Genomic DNA, 15,554 nt, shown 5'->3' with positions numbered 1-15,554 from the left:
TGAGTCCCACATCAGGTTTCCTGCATGGAGCCTGCTTCTCCCTCTGCCTGTGTCTCTGCCTCTCTCTCCCTCTGTGTCTCTTGTGAATAAATAAATAAAATTAAAAAAAAAAAAACCATTATACCACACTTTCAGTTTGTAATAAAAACGGTAACATCAGAGTTGTGGTTCAAAAAAGTACAACTCCTAAAGAGTAATTTTATTCATTTAAATGACAAACACTGGTAAAATAAATAAATAAATAAATGACAAACACTGGGTATTTGAATGGTAAAGGTTACTAAAAGATTTTGGCATTATAATTTATTGTACCACATCATTATATCTCCAATGGATGATTCATTCTCAATGACATTTCATACCTGAACTTCCTATTCAAATACAATTAAATTTACTGTACATTAATATATACTTTGGTAGTGAGACATTGATGTTCATCTGATACTATCACCAATTAATTGAAATTATGTTGAAGAACAAGTAAGATTGATTTCAGTGAGTCTTGACTAAGTGGCTACCTCCATTGTTTAATCTGATGGTTATTAATTTTTCGTTCTTGACATTGAAATCCCAAGTTAGAAGTATAAACTGTCATAATTTAAGTCTTAAAGTGAATCCTTCAAAATTAAAAGTAAAACGAAAAACAAAATTTTTTATTTGAAAGGTTGAACATTTAATGATAACTGGAATAGTAAGTGACCTACACATAAATATTCATTTTGGTATGGCTATAAGAATATTTATTTGCTGCCTTTGGCTATGTAAAGATTTTAGCTAAAGAACCAAGGCAAAGTGGACCATTTGATAATTATCCTCTAAATTGGGGTTGCAGACTTTATGCCTAGAACTCTATGCCTAGGCAGATAACTGAATGCAGCAGGAAGGGTCTGAGAGCACCTGCATTCATAAGTGGAGAGGACTAAACGCCACAGCAGAGCTTAAAGTTCTGTTAAAAAGTGTACAGTTGCCACTCAGCTCTAACTGCTCACTACACAAAAAATAGAATGGATAACTCCTGGTTTGTAAATGTTAGCTGAAGAGCTATTAAAACACAATATTTCAAAGTTTACCACCAAAATATCTACAATTCCTAAAAACTAGAAGTGAACAAAGTTTTACCAAAAAAGCAGAGAACTAGACCAACACCACACTAATACCAAGTAGGGCCTGAGGGATGGCATTTTGAATGGGTGGAGTGTTCTCTCTTGCCTTGCTTCTCTCTATAGGAGGTTCCCCTAAAACATGGCTCAGCTGTAGTTTGATAAGGCCTCAATGGGAACAGAATATATTAGCAGTAGAAATGAAAGACCCGCTGCTGCTGTAGCATCTCTTTAATTAGGAGGAAACTGAAGGGAAATAAGTACAAGTTTCAGAACTGAATTTCTTAACATCTGCTTGAATAGTACAGAATATTTCTAGAATCATCAGGCACATTTATAAAGGTCCATCACAAACTCATTTATTTTATTTCCCACATTGGGAGGCACACAGTAAGACTTGTCTATTTGTTCAAGAAATATTTATTGAGCACTTACTATGTGCCATGTTCTTAATGTGCCTCAAGATAAAAGTCAAAACATGCTTGTAGTCTAAATGCAGGGAGATAGACGAGCAAATATGATTCAAGTGCAGGGTGAAGAAGTGTTATGAGGATTATAAAATTGTAAATAGCAATGGTTGAACTATACTCAGCATATGTAATCCACAGAGGGGAAATCATTAAGGGCTTCCAGAAAGAAATAGTAATTAAAGAGAAAACTGGATCTATAATTTTTATCTAGTGCTTTAGACTGTGCCAGGCATTGTTATAAAAGCCTTATGTTTCTTTACTTGTGAAATCTTCAAAACAACCTTAATAGGAAATATATCTCATATTACCTGCATTTTATAGATGAGGCAAATGAACACAGGAACTGACACAGGTCACATAACTACTAAGTATCAGAATTTAGATACCATGCTCTCAACCCCTACATATTATTTATATGTTTATATTTAACAAAATATAGGTTAGAACATATTACAAGTATGCATGTCTTGGTGATTTCACCGGTATGGGGAATACTACAGAAAACAAAATACCTTATTTCTGCTTATTGCTTAGGATTGTCTGTATGTGAGCAATTCTTTCTAGATTCAACCACACTCACAAAAAAGTTCTAGATGTTTTATGACTGATTTGACTTTTAAATTTTAGCATGAGCTTAAATTATCTGAAATAATGATTAGTTTGCTTTCTTCACACCAGCATTTTTAAAAACTACATATAACTATTCTCCATTGAGTCATCTGACTGGAGGGTGAGAAGCTGAGGTAGATGAATTACAGAACACTGTCCCACAGGACCTATTTCATTTTTTTTTAAAGCTTAAATAGTATATTTCTTATGTCATTAGATACCTGGTGCCACTGGCACATATTCATCCAACTCATTATTAGAAAGGAAATATTGGTTAGTCAAATTCGCATTCTAGCTCATCAAGGTTTATTTGTAAAGAAAGATAATATTTTATTTTCAAATACTGTAATCCTACAAGTGTCATTAGATGAAAGGAATACTACTGTGGGGGGTGTGGATGATAGCCATGTATAGAATGCTCAGTTCAGATTTTAACAAAATATACAGAACTTCAATTAGTTAACTGACAGAGGTGACTGAATTCACAAAAGCAAGATAATGACAGATTTTATTTATTAACCATACACAGAATACCGTATTGGTCTCATATATGATTTAATTCTTGGAAAAGACCTAACATTGAACTCTAAAAAATTTTAGATGAATAAGGAAATCAATACTTAAACATAGAAGGGTGAATGCATTTAATATTATCATAAATGAATTATGCACCACTATCATCCTATTACAGACTCCAATTCTGACTATACATTTACCATTGTAGCGAGTATTATGCTGCCTTTTTATGTTTTTATGTTAAGAGTTCTTTTATTTCTACTCCAAGAACTCCTTCTAACATTTATAGTAAGGCAGATCTAGTAGAAATGAATTCCCTCAGATTTTGTTAGTCTTTATCCCTATTTTATTTCTGAAAGACAGCTTTACCAGGCATAGTATTCTTGGTTGATTTTTAATTTTTTCCCAATCTTTAGAATATGTCATCTCATTCTCTTCTGGTCTGAAAAGTTTCTGTTGAGAAATCTGCCCATAGTTTTATGGGAGCTCCCTTGTATGTAACTTTTATCCTCTCTTTTCTCTTGTTTCTTTTAAAATTCTTTCTTTGACTTTTGACAATTTAATCATAATATGTGTAGTCCTGTTTGAGGTCCTTTGGGCCTCTTGGATCTGAATACTTCTCTTCCCAGATTTGGGGAGTTTTTAGCCATTATCACTTTAAATATACTTTCTGTCCTTTTATCTTTCTCTTCTCCTTCTGGAATTCCCATAACGTGAATATTGTTTATGTTCCTTGTGTCTCATAATTCCCATAGGCTTCCTTCACTCTTCACTCATTCCTTTTCCTTTTTTTACTCCCAAATGGATAATTTCAATTGTCTTCTAGGTCACTAATTCTTTTTTCTGCATAGCTGAATCTGCTTTCGAAGCTCTCCACTGAATTCTTCAGTTCAGATTCTGTATTTTTCAGCTCTAGCATTCCTATTTATTTTTGATGGCTTCCATTCCTTTGTTAAACATCTTGTGCCATTCATGGTCTGTTTTCCTAAATTCATTTAGTTGTCTGTATGTTCGTGTAGGTCACTAAACTATAAGAAGACTATTCTGAATTCTTTGTCTGACAGGTCACAGATCTCCATGTCTTTTGGATCAGTTACTAAAGCTTTATTAGTTTCCTCTGGTGGTATCATATTTACCTGACTTTTCATGATACTTCCTTATACTGGTGTGCATTTGAGTAAGTGGTTAAAGGTTTCCTTTGAAATAGATGTATTTAAGCCCCAAGAAGTGAGTTGATTTAAAAGGAATGTATCAAGTATATATTAGAACAGGTAATACCCAAGCATGGTAACGTCATGAGAGTAGTAATGAAGTAACTGAAGTTTGAGAAAGACTAGTTAGTCATCCAGGCCCAAACTTCTTGGCCTGTAGCTTATTGTTTATCTACTCATATCTTACTGCTGCTTTAGGTCTTAGGGGTTATACAATAGGCATAAAACCTCCCTACCGACACCTGACTGTTGCAGGACTACTGTTTCCTTAAGGTTATTAAAAAAAAAAAAAAAAAAAAAGAAAAAAAAAACAACAACAAAACTAGTAACAATGATTAATCATTCTTTGTTCCCCAAATATGTACCAATTTCCAGCCTTCATGCTTCTGTTCATGCTTCCTTCTGCTTAGAATGCTTGGCTTCCCATTTCTGCTTATTGAAATCTTACAGTCTTTTAAAGGCCCAACTAAATGTAGTCTTCTTCATGCAGCCTTTCCTCATCCTGTAGTCAAATGGATTTCTTTCCTGTTCATAGTACCAAGAGACCATCTCTTTCTACTGTGCTTTCCACCACAGTTTTGGTGATATTCTAGATGTTCAAATAATTATATTCTTCCACCCAGTGGATTTTAAGCTCTTTCATGAGAGAGAAAGGAAGAGCATGAATTCTATTCATTTTTATATGACCATAGTACTTAACAAGTGCTATATACACAGAGTAGGCCCATAATTAATATTTGCTGAATTGAACTTAATATTTTAAGCAATATGCCTGTGACACTTACAATTTTGCGCTTGATCATGAAGAGTGGGATTTTTGCATGAAGAGGAGTTGAGGACAGTTCCTTATGGACCGTTGATAAATACAATCTTCTTTTAATGTTCCCTAAATCAGTAATTCTGAAAAAAGAAAGGAGAGAGAAAGATTCCCATCAATATAACTACTACTTCGGATAATCATCAAAATGATATAATTTATCATACAGGCCTGTGCAACAGAGAGATCAAACACAGAATTTAAGAATTGCTTTTTTTTTTCTTTCAAGAGGTAATAAATTTCTTCCTTCAATTTAAAGTGCTCACAAGCCTGAATGTATAAATTCAGTTAATATGCTAATTTATTTCAGTACCTTACACTAGGTTTCTACAGTCTTCTAGCCTATGAAAAAATTCAATTTGTATGAACTGAGAAACTGCTAGCCTTTAATAATCAAGCTTGTTCCAGCCCCTTAAGCTTGTGTTATCTTGGGACATACTGTCACCTACTAAATAGGAAAACATTATGGGTTTCTTTCCCTAAAAATGCACCTGTCATTTTATATAGGCTCTTAGTCTGCTTAGAGACAGACACAAAACACTGACTGTCGGTTTCACTTCCTAAGCACATATCTTCAAACCAGAATTATAATACACAAGTTTATTGCTCACTATTCAGGTCAAGCCACAGTGATACCAAGGACATCGAATTTGAACATCTTTAATAGATTTAGACCACAGCCATGATCACAAAGATTAGGTTTGCTTCAAATTGATAGAGGCTCATTTTTATGTTCTGCTTCCTTTAGGTCTCAGAGGTAACAAAGCAGGATTAAAATCTCTAAACCTGTCTCAGACTGCTATATGGTAGAGTTGATACTTTTTAAAAGACTGTCTTTTTATCAGAGAATAGTGATGGCTCCCTCATTTTTAGCAACTTTATCTAGATGTACAAACTGCTAATTTTCTACAATTAGTAATCCCCCAAGGTGACAACATTTCATTCAAATGAACTGCTACCAATATTTATAGTGTAATTAACTGTTTTAAAAGTCAACATAAGCTTTTTCTGTAGCTCTTTCTTATCTCTCCTTGCAGTATACTCTTTTCATTATTTCTTCCCTCTAAAATACATATTCTGTAGAAAAAAACTCTTACTGAACAATGTTACAAATAGGTACAGTATAAAATAGATGGGATGATTTTAGAGTATGCCCCAGACCTAAAAATTCTACCCTATCTGCACTATGAAGTGCCATGAATTTATTTAAAAAGCAATAAATCCTTTCAATATATAGTCAGAGGTAAGGTTAAGATGCAAAAGTGTGAAGTCTACTATAATTTTATATTTAGATGTGTAAGTAAATGTAGTATAATTTTTGCTCCTAGGCAGTGTCTTCAAGTGGGATGAACACATGGGGAGGTGGGGTGGTACACAAGAATCCAATGAAATACAGAAAGAGAATGTTAGAACTATCTTTCATCCTATCCTTTTAAAATGTCGTTTTGGGGCATGTTTCATTATACAGCAGTACCGCAACATATTCCTGTTTTTGAAATAAATAAATGTACCTATGTGGTTAATGTGCTCAAATATTTTACGAATAGGGTACAGGATTAGATATATTTGGATAGCACTGTCATGTTATTAGATCTCTTGTGTGAGAAGCTCTAATTAGGGAGTAGAAGGAAAGACTATATAGGGATTTTGGAAAAGGAAAGGGAAGAAAAAATTCCCTTGCATCATACAAAAAGTTTGGTTGCATCAACCAAAAACCCATTTCAGACACTGTTTTATTAAAGGTTTGCTTTGCTTATAAAGCTAAGACTATGTTATTTTCATTTGAATTGGTATAGATCAAACTCCTAACAGGAATTTGAGGTCTACTCAGAGAGTATGAGCAGACGGCCACTTTATCAACATATAAAATGACAGGAACATTCATTCATTCAGATGTTCAACAAATATTGAGCCAGGAAATATCCTGAGAATACACTGGGGGAACACTATGGTGAAAAAAGCAACATATAAAAGGAGAAAGAGACAAAATAAATGTAAATTATCTTAAATCCTCAAATCCTTAAATCATGAAGATGACAAGTAGGAGACTGAACTAGAAAACATGAAGAAATGACTATTTGGACAGTAAACCCAGCAGGGTTAGGTAGGACTTGGTAAAAAAGGGACATGAACTAGAAAGTCTAGGCAAGAGCCAAATCATGTGGGATCTTTTAGCCAAGGTAAGGGGTTTTATAAATTTATTGTTCACAAAAAGAGGCTATTGGAACATCAACATTCTACCTTGCATGATGAATGGATATCATAAAAACCAAATAGTTATAGTATCTTTTATTTCTTTATTGAGGCAAAATATGTCTAACTGGAATGTGGATTTTAGCATACAATCTCAAGTGCTTTGATAAATGTATATACTGATGTTATCACCACTCCAAACAAAATATAGAACATTTTCATCACGCGAGAAAGTTATTCTCCTGGCCCCTTCTAGTCAATCCTCATTCCTGATTTCTATAATCATGGGTAAGTTTTGTCTGTTCCTGAAATTCTCGTAAATGAAATGGTGTAGCTGGGATCCCTGGGTGGCACAGTGGTTAGCGCCTGCCTTTGGCCCGGGGCGCGATCCTGGAGACCTGGGATCGAATCCCACATCGGGCTCCCAGTGCATGGAGCCTGCTTCTCCCTCTGCCTGTGTCTCTGCCTCTCTCTCTCTCTCTATCATAAATAAATAAAAATTAAAAAAATTAAAAAAAATGAAATGGTGTAGCTTATACTCTTTTGTGACTGGTTTTTTTCACTTAGCACATTTTTGAGATTCATCCATGCTGTAGCATGCACCAATAGTTCCTGTCTTTAATTGCTGAGTCTTGTATGGCTAGATAATTTATCCATCCATTCTGTTGTTGATGGGCATTTGTTTCTGGTATTGGTTTCTTACAAAAAAAATTTGTGTGAATATGCTCAGAGTGTTTTTGTGAACAAGTATTTTCATTCTCTTGATAAGTAGGAATAATTAGGAAATAATTCCCCAAAGTGGTTGCAGTGGTTCCATACTCTCACCAACTCTTGGTACTATCAGACTTTAAGCATTTTTTGGAGGGCAGAGGGGAGAGAGAGAGAGAGAGAGAGAATGTGTGAGTGCACATGTGGGGGTAGGGGAAAAGGGAAACAAAAAGAGAGAATCCCAAGCAGACTCCACACTGAATATTAAGCCCTATGCAGGGCTTTATCTCATAATCCTGAGATCATGACCTGAGTCAAAACCGAGTCTGATACTTAACTGATCCAGACACCTCAACACATCAGACTTAGATGTTAGCTAATTCTAGTTGGTATGAATGGATATCATTGTGACTCTATTTGCATTTGTCTTACGAATAATGACACTGGCCACTTTTACATGTATTTACTGGTGTTTCTTGTGAAAGGTCTGTTAAGTCAGTTGCTCAGTATTTATTGGGCTGTTTTCTTACTATAATTCTATATTTTGGAATATATATCCTTTGTCAGATACATGCATTGTGATTATTTTCTTGCCTATTATCATAATGGTATCTTTTGTTAACTATTTGGAAATAATTTCTCACAGAAAACGTATCAAGAATAGTGTACAGAAACTCATATACACTTATCTAATAAGCTTAATGATACCTTTTGTTTAGCAGAAGTTTTAAATTTAAGTCCAGTTTATCAATATTTATAATAGGGCTTTTTATGTCTTAAAAAAATCCCTGCCTAGCCCAAAGCTGCAAAGAAAGTACTTTCCTACATTTTCTTCTAGATCTTTTAGTTTTTACATTCTATGATCCATGCAAGATTAATTTCAGCGTATTGTGTGAGGTAGTGGGTGTGGTTCTTTCTGTACTTTTATCCAGTTGTCCCAGCACTATATGTTAAAGACTCTCCAAATTGACATGCCTTGATACTTTGCTGAGAATCAATTTAATATATGTATGTAAGTGTGGATATATTTCTGGGCTTTCTATTGATCTATTTGTTTCATTTATCCATTCTTTCACCAATGTCACACTGCCTTGGTCATTGTAGATTTGTAGTGGGTCTTGAAACTAGACAAAGAAACTCTTCATCTTAGTTTTGTTTGTTTTTCTGATCCCTGTTTTCCATATATTTTAGGATACACTATAATTTTCTATAAAAAAGTTGTTGAGAGTTTTGGATTGTGTTGAATCTACAGATCAATTTGGAGAGAACAATACTGAGTTACTCAATTCACTTACATGATACATCTGCATTTATTTAGGACTTGTTTAATTTCTTTCACAATGTCTTATAGTTTTTATTTTAGAAAGCTTGCATATCTTTTGCTAAATTTACTCGTATTTTGTTTTTTAATATGATTAAAAATGAATTTAAAAAATTCACCAACCAAATGCTACTAGCATATGGAAATTCCACTGATTTTCGTATATAACTATTTCTGTGACCTTGCTTAATTCACACATTCGTTTTAGTAGTTGTTTTGTATATTACTGAAGGATTTTATACATAAACAATTATGTCTTCAGTGAAAAGACTTTCACTTGTGCTTTCCTTCCTTCCTTCCTTCCTTCCTTCCTTCCTTCCTTCCTTCCTTCCTTCCTTCCTTCCTTCCTTCCTTCCTTCCTTTCTCTCTCTCTCTCTCTCTCTCTCTCTCTCTCTCTCTCTTTCTTTCTTTCCTTCCAGTACTGTACTGGCTAACACATTCAGCATATACTAAATTGAAGTGATGAGCACAGAAAACACTGCCTTGTTCTTGATCATAGGGGGAAAATGCTCACTATGTTTCTATACATGTGATGTTAGATGTAGGTTCCTATATCAGATTTTGTATGTTCTATTTCTAGTGCTTTTGAATTTTTTCCCTTTAATTTTTGGTCATGAAAGGGTGTGGAATTTTGTCAATGCCTTTTTTTCTGCATTGATTCAGATCCTATTATTTTTCTCCTTTATTCTGTCCATATTTTGAATTATACGGATTGATTTTCAAATGTGAAATCAACCTTGTACTCTTGATATAAGTTTCAATTATGCTAGTAGCATTTTGTTGAAGATTTTTACATATATTTTCAAGAGGGACATTGGTTTGTAATTTTCTCATAATATCTATGTCAGGTTTTGATAACAGTTAAGCTAATCTCACAAAGTGATTTGGGAAGTGTTTTCTTCTCTATTGTCTGAAAATTTGTTCAAAATGGTGTTAGTTTAATGTTGATAGAATTAACCTAAGTCTTAGGTTTTCTTTGTAGGAAGATTTTGGTTATACATTTAATTTAGTAGATTAGTAGGCTATTCAGATTTCTGATTTTTGTTGTTTTAGTTTTGATAAATTGTGATTTTATTGCCATAAAATTGTTCATATTATTTCCTTTATTATCATCTTAACATTCGTAGGATCTGTAGTCGTATTCCCTCTCATTCCTGAGAGTTACATTGGTAACTTGTGATTTTTCTCTTTTTATTTATTTTTTAATTTAATTTTTTTCAAAAAGATGCTATTGATTTTATTTATTTATTCATGAGAGACGGGGTGGGGAGGTGGGGGCAGAGACACAGGCAGAGGGAGAAGCAGGCTCATACAGGGAGCCTGATGTGGGACTCAATCTCGGGACTCCAGGATCATGCCCTGGGCCGAAGGCAGGTGCTAAACCACTGAGCCATGCAGGGATCCCCTTCTCTTTTTATTAATCAATCTGCTTTGGTTTATTAAGTTTATCATTTTATTTTTATTTTTTTAAGTTTATCTTCTTAAAGAAACAACTCTTGGCTTTAGAGAGTTTCTCTATTCTATTCTCTGTTTATAAAAATTCTCTAATCAATATTATTGATTCTATTTTTATTTCTTTGCTTCTACTTACTTTGAGTTTAATTTGTTCTCCCCCCTCCCCCCCAGTTTATTAGGATGGAAAGTTAGACAATTAATTTTAAACTTTTCTTCTTTATCATAAATATTTAAAACACATAAGCTTTCCTATAAGCATTATGTTAGCTGCCTCCCACAAATTTTGGTATGTAGCATTATAATTTTATCAGTCTGAAATATTTTATTTCCCATATGATTTCTTCTTTGAATCTTGGGTTATTTAGATGTGTGCTACTTAATTTCCAAACAGTACAGTCTTTTCTATATATTGGATTGTTATTGATTTTTAATTCCATTCCATTGTGGTCAGAGAACATACTTTGTACAATTTCCTTTTAAAAAAAATGTTATAAGACATTGTATGATTCAGCATATGGCTGGTGAATGGTCTACATGGATTTCCATTGCTTATTTTTAAAAAACTTCTAAGACATTAAAAACCACTTTCCTCAAGTCTACTCAATATGGACCTATCATTTATTTATCTTTAGGGCATTCTTTCATATTTCTGGGCAATTCTGGCACCTAGATCACAATTTTCTGCCACCATTCTGAATAACTTTATCTACCCAGTGAGCAAAATTTAATTTAAACCTAAACCTATTCCACTATGATAACCAACACATCTATTCCAACTTTAAGATCTTCAAATTTTCTTTCTGATTTCATTAATTCATATTCAACTAGCATTAAGTCAATGCCTTAACAGCACAATACAAGGTACTAGAGATATGGAAATAGCTGAGATGTAGAAATCATACTTCAAGTGTAGAGGAAAAATAACCATTCTTAAGTAGCTGTTTTTAGTACATTTCATAGACATTATCTTATTAAGTCTCACAAAAATCCTTTATTGAAGGCAGTATATATTCATTCTCCATTTTATAGAAGGGGAAACTAGACTCCAGAAACTAAGGAAGCTACTAGTCTATGGAAATACAGCTAGTAAGTAGCACAGTGTTAAATAAAACTCGTTTCTTTAAAATCCACTGCCATTTCAGTGATATGATGGTATGGTCACTACCATAACAGGCTGAAGTTCTTTCATTTGTTTATGCTGCATGGCCGCTACTTGCCTCATGCTATGTTAGCACCTTGGTGTCCATCCTCACAGAACCACAGCTAAACACTTTCAATACAATTCTTGTTCGGCTGATGAAAACCACGTACCCTTTCTCTTCTCCCCTTCTCACGCTTTTAAAACCATCTCCTGCTCAATTCTGGATTCCAGTCTAGATCCAATTATCCAATAGGTCACAAACATGTGCTTTACAATCGTAACTCATGTAAAGCCTCCTAAAATGATGATCCAAAGCCAGCAAAATGAGTGTACTCTGCTAGAATGTGGTAATTTATCTAAAGAAAAAAAAATCTATCAAGCATCGGGGTGTTTTTTCCCTTGGCAAATAATCAGAACAAGTGACTTATATACTTCCATACCCGATGTATGCTTTCTCCAAAGGAAAGGTAGTAATATTATTAAATATTAATTACTTATTAAATATTTTCTATATGCCAATACTGTATTAAGTATTCTATATGCATTATTTCACTTAATGTTCCCATAAACCCTATAAGATACCTATTATTATCTCTACTTAACAGATGAGGAAACTGAAGCTTTAGTTCCCAAAGTCACACATCTAGCAGAATCCAGATTTAAACTCAGATCTAAATGATTCTAATACTTACATTTTTTAAAAGATTTTATTTATTTATTTATTAATGAGAGAGAGAGAGAGAGAGAAAGGGGAGTGGGGCAGAGACACAGGCAGAGGGAGAAGCAGGCTCCATGCGGGGAACCTGATGTGGGACTCGATCCCAGGTCTCCAGGATCAGGCCCTGGGCTGAAGGCAGCGCTAAACTGCTGAGCCACCCGGGCTGTCCTAATACTTACATTCTTAATGACATGCTGACTTTCTTTTGGGCAGACAGTGCCTAAAAACACATCCATAGTAGAATAATCTTTGCTCCTGGCAACAAAATATTTAATATCTGGTAGCTAAGACTCCTATCCTTCACTGTGTTTGGATGAACAGAGCCCACAGTTGCCTTTTTGTGTGTGTGAGTTAACAAACACATTCTGTTAACAAATTCTTGTGTGTGTTTTTGTTAACAGACACGTTCTGTTAACAAATTCTTGTGTGTGTTTTTGTTAACACATTCTGTTAAATTCTTCCTTTAAAAATTTGTAAAAAACCCTAAAAACTAAAAACAAAAAACCCTCTGAATGAGGACCATTATTTAACAATGAAAAGGTCATAGGCTAATCCCACTTTCTTGTTTTCCATGTTCTTGAAGGGCACTTCACTGTCCCACCATAGGCTTCATACACTTAAAATCTTCTCAGTTATTACTGAGGAACCCTGTGAATCACTGATGGCTCCCTGTTTTAAACATTTAGGCTTCATTATTCCAATTAGCTGTCAGATCCTATCCACAGTCACTTTTCTAGTAGTTTCTTATCTGTTTCTTCCTTGGTTTTCTATAACCACAATGCTTAGTCATTTGTTGCTTTGAACACACTAATCTCTGTGTCTCCACTCTTTTATCTCTCAGTCCATTCTTCATGTGGACCAGCCATGGGGACTGAATGTCACCCCTTAGTTCCAATTTCTTTGGCATCCTATAGCCTAAGGAATAAAGTCCAAGGTTCATTATCTTGTTACTCAAGAACCTCCAAAACCTGACCCTTAGCCACTACTCCATTATCACTTTACACCACATTCCTCAATGTACCCTCTACTCATGTCAGGCTTCATATAATAAGGAGTGTAAGACTGAAACTAGGGTGTTGCAGAGACACCCAGTGAGATCATCAGCAGGGAGTGAAAATGCAGAATAAAGTCAGGGTTAGTTTTGAGGAGTCTTAACATGAGATATCAAGAGCTTGATGGGGGAGATATCAAGACTATATTTGACAAACACAAAAGGATGGAATTGAAGAGCAACATCTAAGTCCCTACCATATGATGCGAGAACCTCCACTCAATTTCACCAATGCTATCTCATTTATTCCTTGCAACAATCTTTTTTTGAAATAAAAGTTAATAATCACATCTTAGCAATGTAGTGAGAGGCTCAAAGACATTAAGCCATTTGTTCATGGTCTCAGAGCTCGTATGTGGCAGCTATCTAAAAAAAAGATAAAGCAAGAAGAATAAAAGGTACATTATTTATAAGCCTATCTGACAATTCCAGAGGATGGAGGTGCATGGCTTAGTGTTTTTGAAAGGTTTCATGCTTACTAGGAAGGAAGGGGTGAGTAACTGGCCTACAATCTATTTAATCCCTTTACAAAAGGGCATTCATTTCAAGAGAAAAGTAACCAGTCATGATCCTTGTAAACATGATGGACCTCTGACAAATATACTAGTGGTGTTGGTTAGAGGGAAAGTCCTTAATAGACTTTTTAAAGGATGTATCTGATCTCTCTAGATTGCTTATGGTTAACAAACTTGGAATCCATGCACTTATGGGGCATGGTTCCTTGGAAAATGTCATATAGGCTAAAAGTGTAAGAATTCCTTTTGAGTGAGTGATACCCTCAAGTGTTGTTCTCTCAAGTATTGCTGAGAGAAGTAATCTGTTGAATTTGGGGAAAAGTGTATTGAGAACGAACTAGAGAGCTGCAATGGTTGTTCCAAATCTCTTTCTGCTTCACATGTGCATCAGTACTGGCTAAGATCTCTGATTCTTGGGAATCTATTTGACAGTTAAAGCCTTTGTGCTATCCCTTTTTTATTTTTAAAATTTTTTAATTTTTTGTGGTTGTGCTGTAGAGTCTCTTTGGGAAGCACACCTTCAAAAGCGGAGGCTGAGAAAAGGACACAGGTGAAAGTGGTTTATAGGAGAGGTGATTCCGTGACACAGGAATGAAGGAAGAGAGAGAATAAGACAACAAAAGAGGAAAAGCCAAGATAAAAATGCACTGTTAACAACACTGCTTAGACCACCAGGGTTCCATTCCAACAGAACATCCAGGACCATGGAGATATGCACAGAACACCTCCCAGAATTGTCCACTTGAAGCATAGGAGATGGCAGCCCATATCTACTAACTCCTAACCCTCAATGGTTAAAGGTTGCCTCCGGGGGGCCTTACCACCCTAGTATTTCCAGGTTATGCTTGTCTGTGGGTAGAGCAGTAGGCTCCCACAGCATCAAAGAAGGTCCTGGATGGCACTGGATATGCGACACTATCCAAGCAAGCTTGCTCCAAAACCACCTACTGCTGTCTCAGCTGACACCAGAGGTGGACCGTGAGGAACACTGGAGTGGGCTGCCACAATGACAATACCAGCATGCTTGCTACTTAAATATACTCCATCCTTTTGTATTTTCATGCCTTTGCTTATGCGTTTCCCTTGGAAAGCCCCTTCTCTCACTCTGCCAACTGAAATTATATTCATCCATCACAGTTTGGGTTGAAATGCCACCTCCTCTTTGAAAAGATCTCAGATCTCCAAATTAAAAATAATTACATCTTTTTTTTGACTTACCACAGCATGTTTTTCAACCTCTATTACTGAATTTCTTTCATTCCCTTTTTGTGTTCTAGGTCAGTAACTATAGTCCATTTTATAGGCCTTAATCTGATGCAAATATGCAAATCTTTTTCTTTGTTTTCATGGGTGAATAACATGTGGTCCTATGTATTTCAGTTTTATCACTTGGTAGTAACATTCTAATTGAGTTTAAAAAGGTTACTAGAATTTGGTATTCCAAAGCCCATTTTAGAGTTTCAAGAAGTCTCTCATTCTAAATTCCACAAAGATATCTGATTGCCTTGAAATATTTGGTAATTTGTTAAAGTTCCCAGTATGCACATGAATAAACACAGATGAAATTTCTGTAGTTTGGCGGAAGAGCAGTTTATTACAAATTCATCATCAGTGTTGTCTTGAGTTGACTGTAGTTTTTGAGTACTGCTACTTTTTTTTTAGTGATCGTTATTATTTTAAAGATTGTTTATTTATTTATTTCACAGAGAGATAGAATGTGAGCAGGGAG

The 15,554-nt window shown here is 34.9% G+C and overlaps 1 protein-coding gene across 35 annotated transcripts in view; it reads right to left on the bottom strand.

The window, feature by feature from the left end:
* CFAP20DC (CFAP20 domain containing) overlaps positions 1 to 15,554 on the bottom strand; it is a 246,655-nt gene that overhangs the window by 156,447 nt on the left and 74,654 nt on the right. For 34 of the 35 annotated variants that reach the window (XR_007404050.1, XR_007404049.1, XR_007404051.1 and 31 more), the window contains one exon: positions 4,692 to 4,806. Coding sequence is in view for 29 of the 35 variants with exons in the window: in XM_049097500.1 (XP_048953457.1) it covers positions 4,692 to 4,806 (115 nt within the window). In the remaining 6 variants the exon portion in view is untranslated. Of the gene's footprint in view, positions 1 to 4,691; positions 4,807 to 15,043; positions 15,167 to 15,554 lie in introns of those variants that run through there. The other variant, XM_049097515.1, reaches the window with a different exon arrangement.

The sequence above is a fragment of the Canis lupus genome, chromosome 20, assembly GCF_003254725.2.
Source record: "Canis lupus dingo isolate Sandy chromosome 20, ASM325472v2, whole genome shotgun sequence".
Lineage (NCBI taxonomy): Eukaryota > Metazoa > Chordata > Mammalia > Carnivora > Canidae > Canis > Canis lupus.
This window is presented reverse-complemented; position numbering and strand designations above follow the sequence as displayed.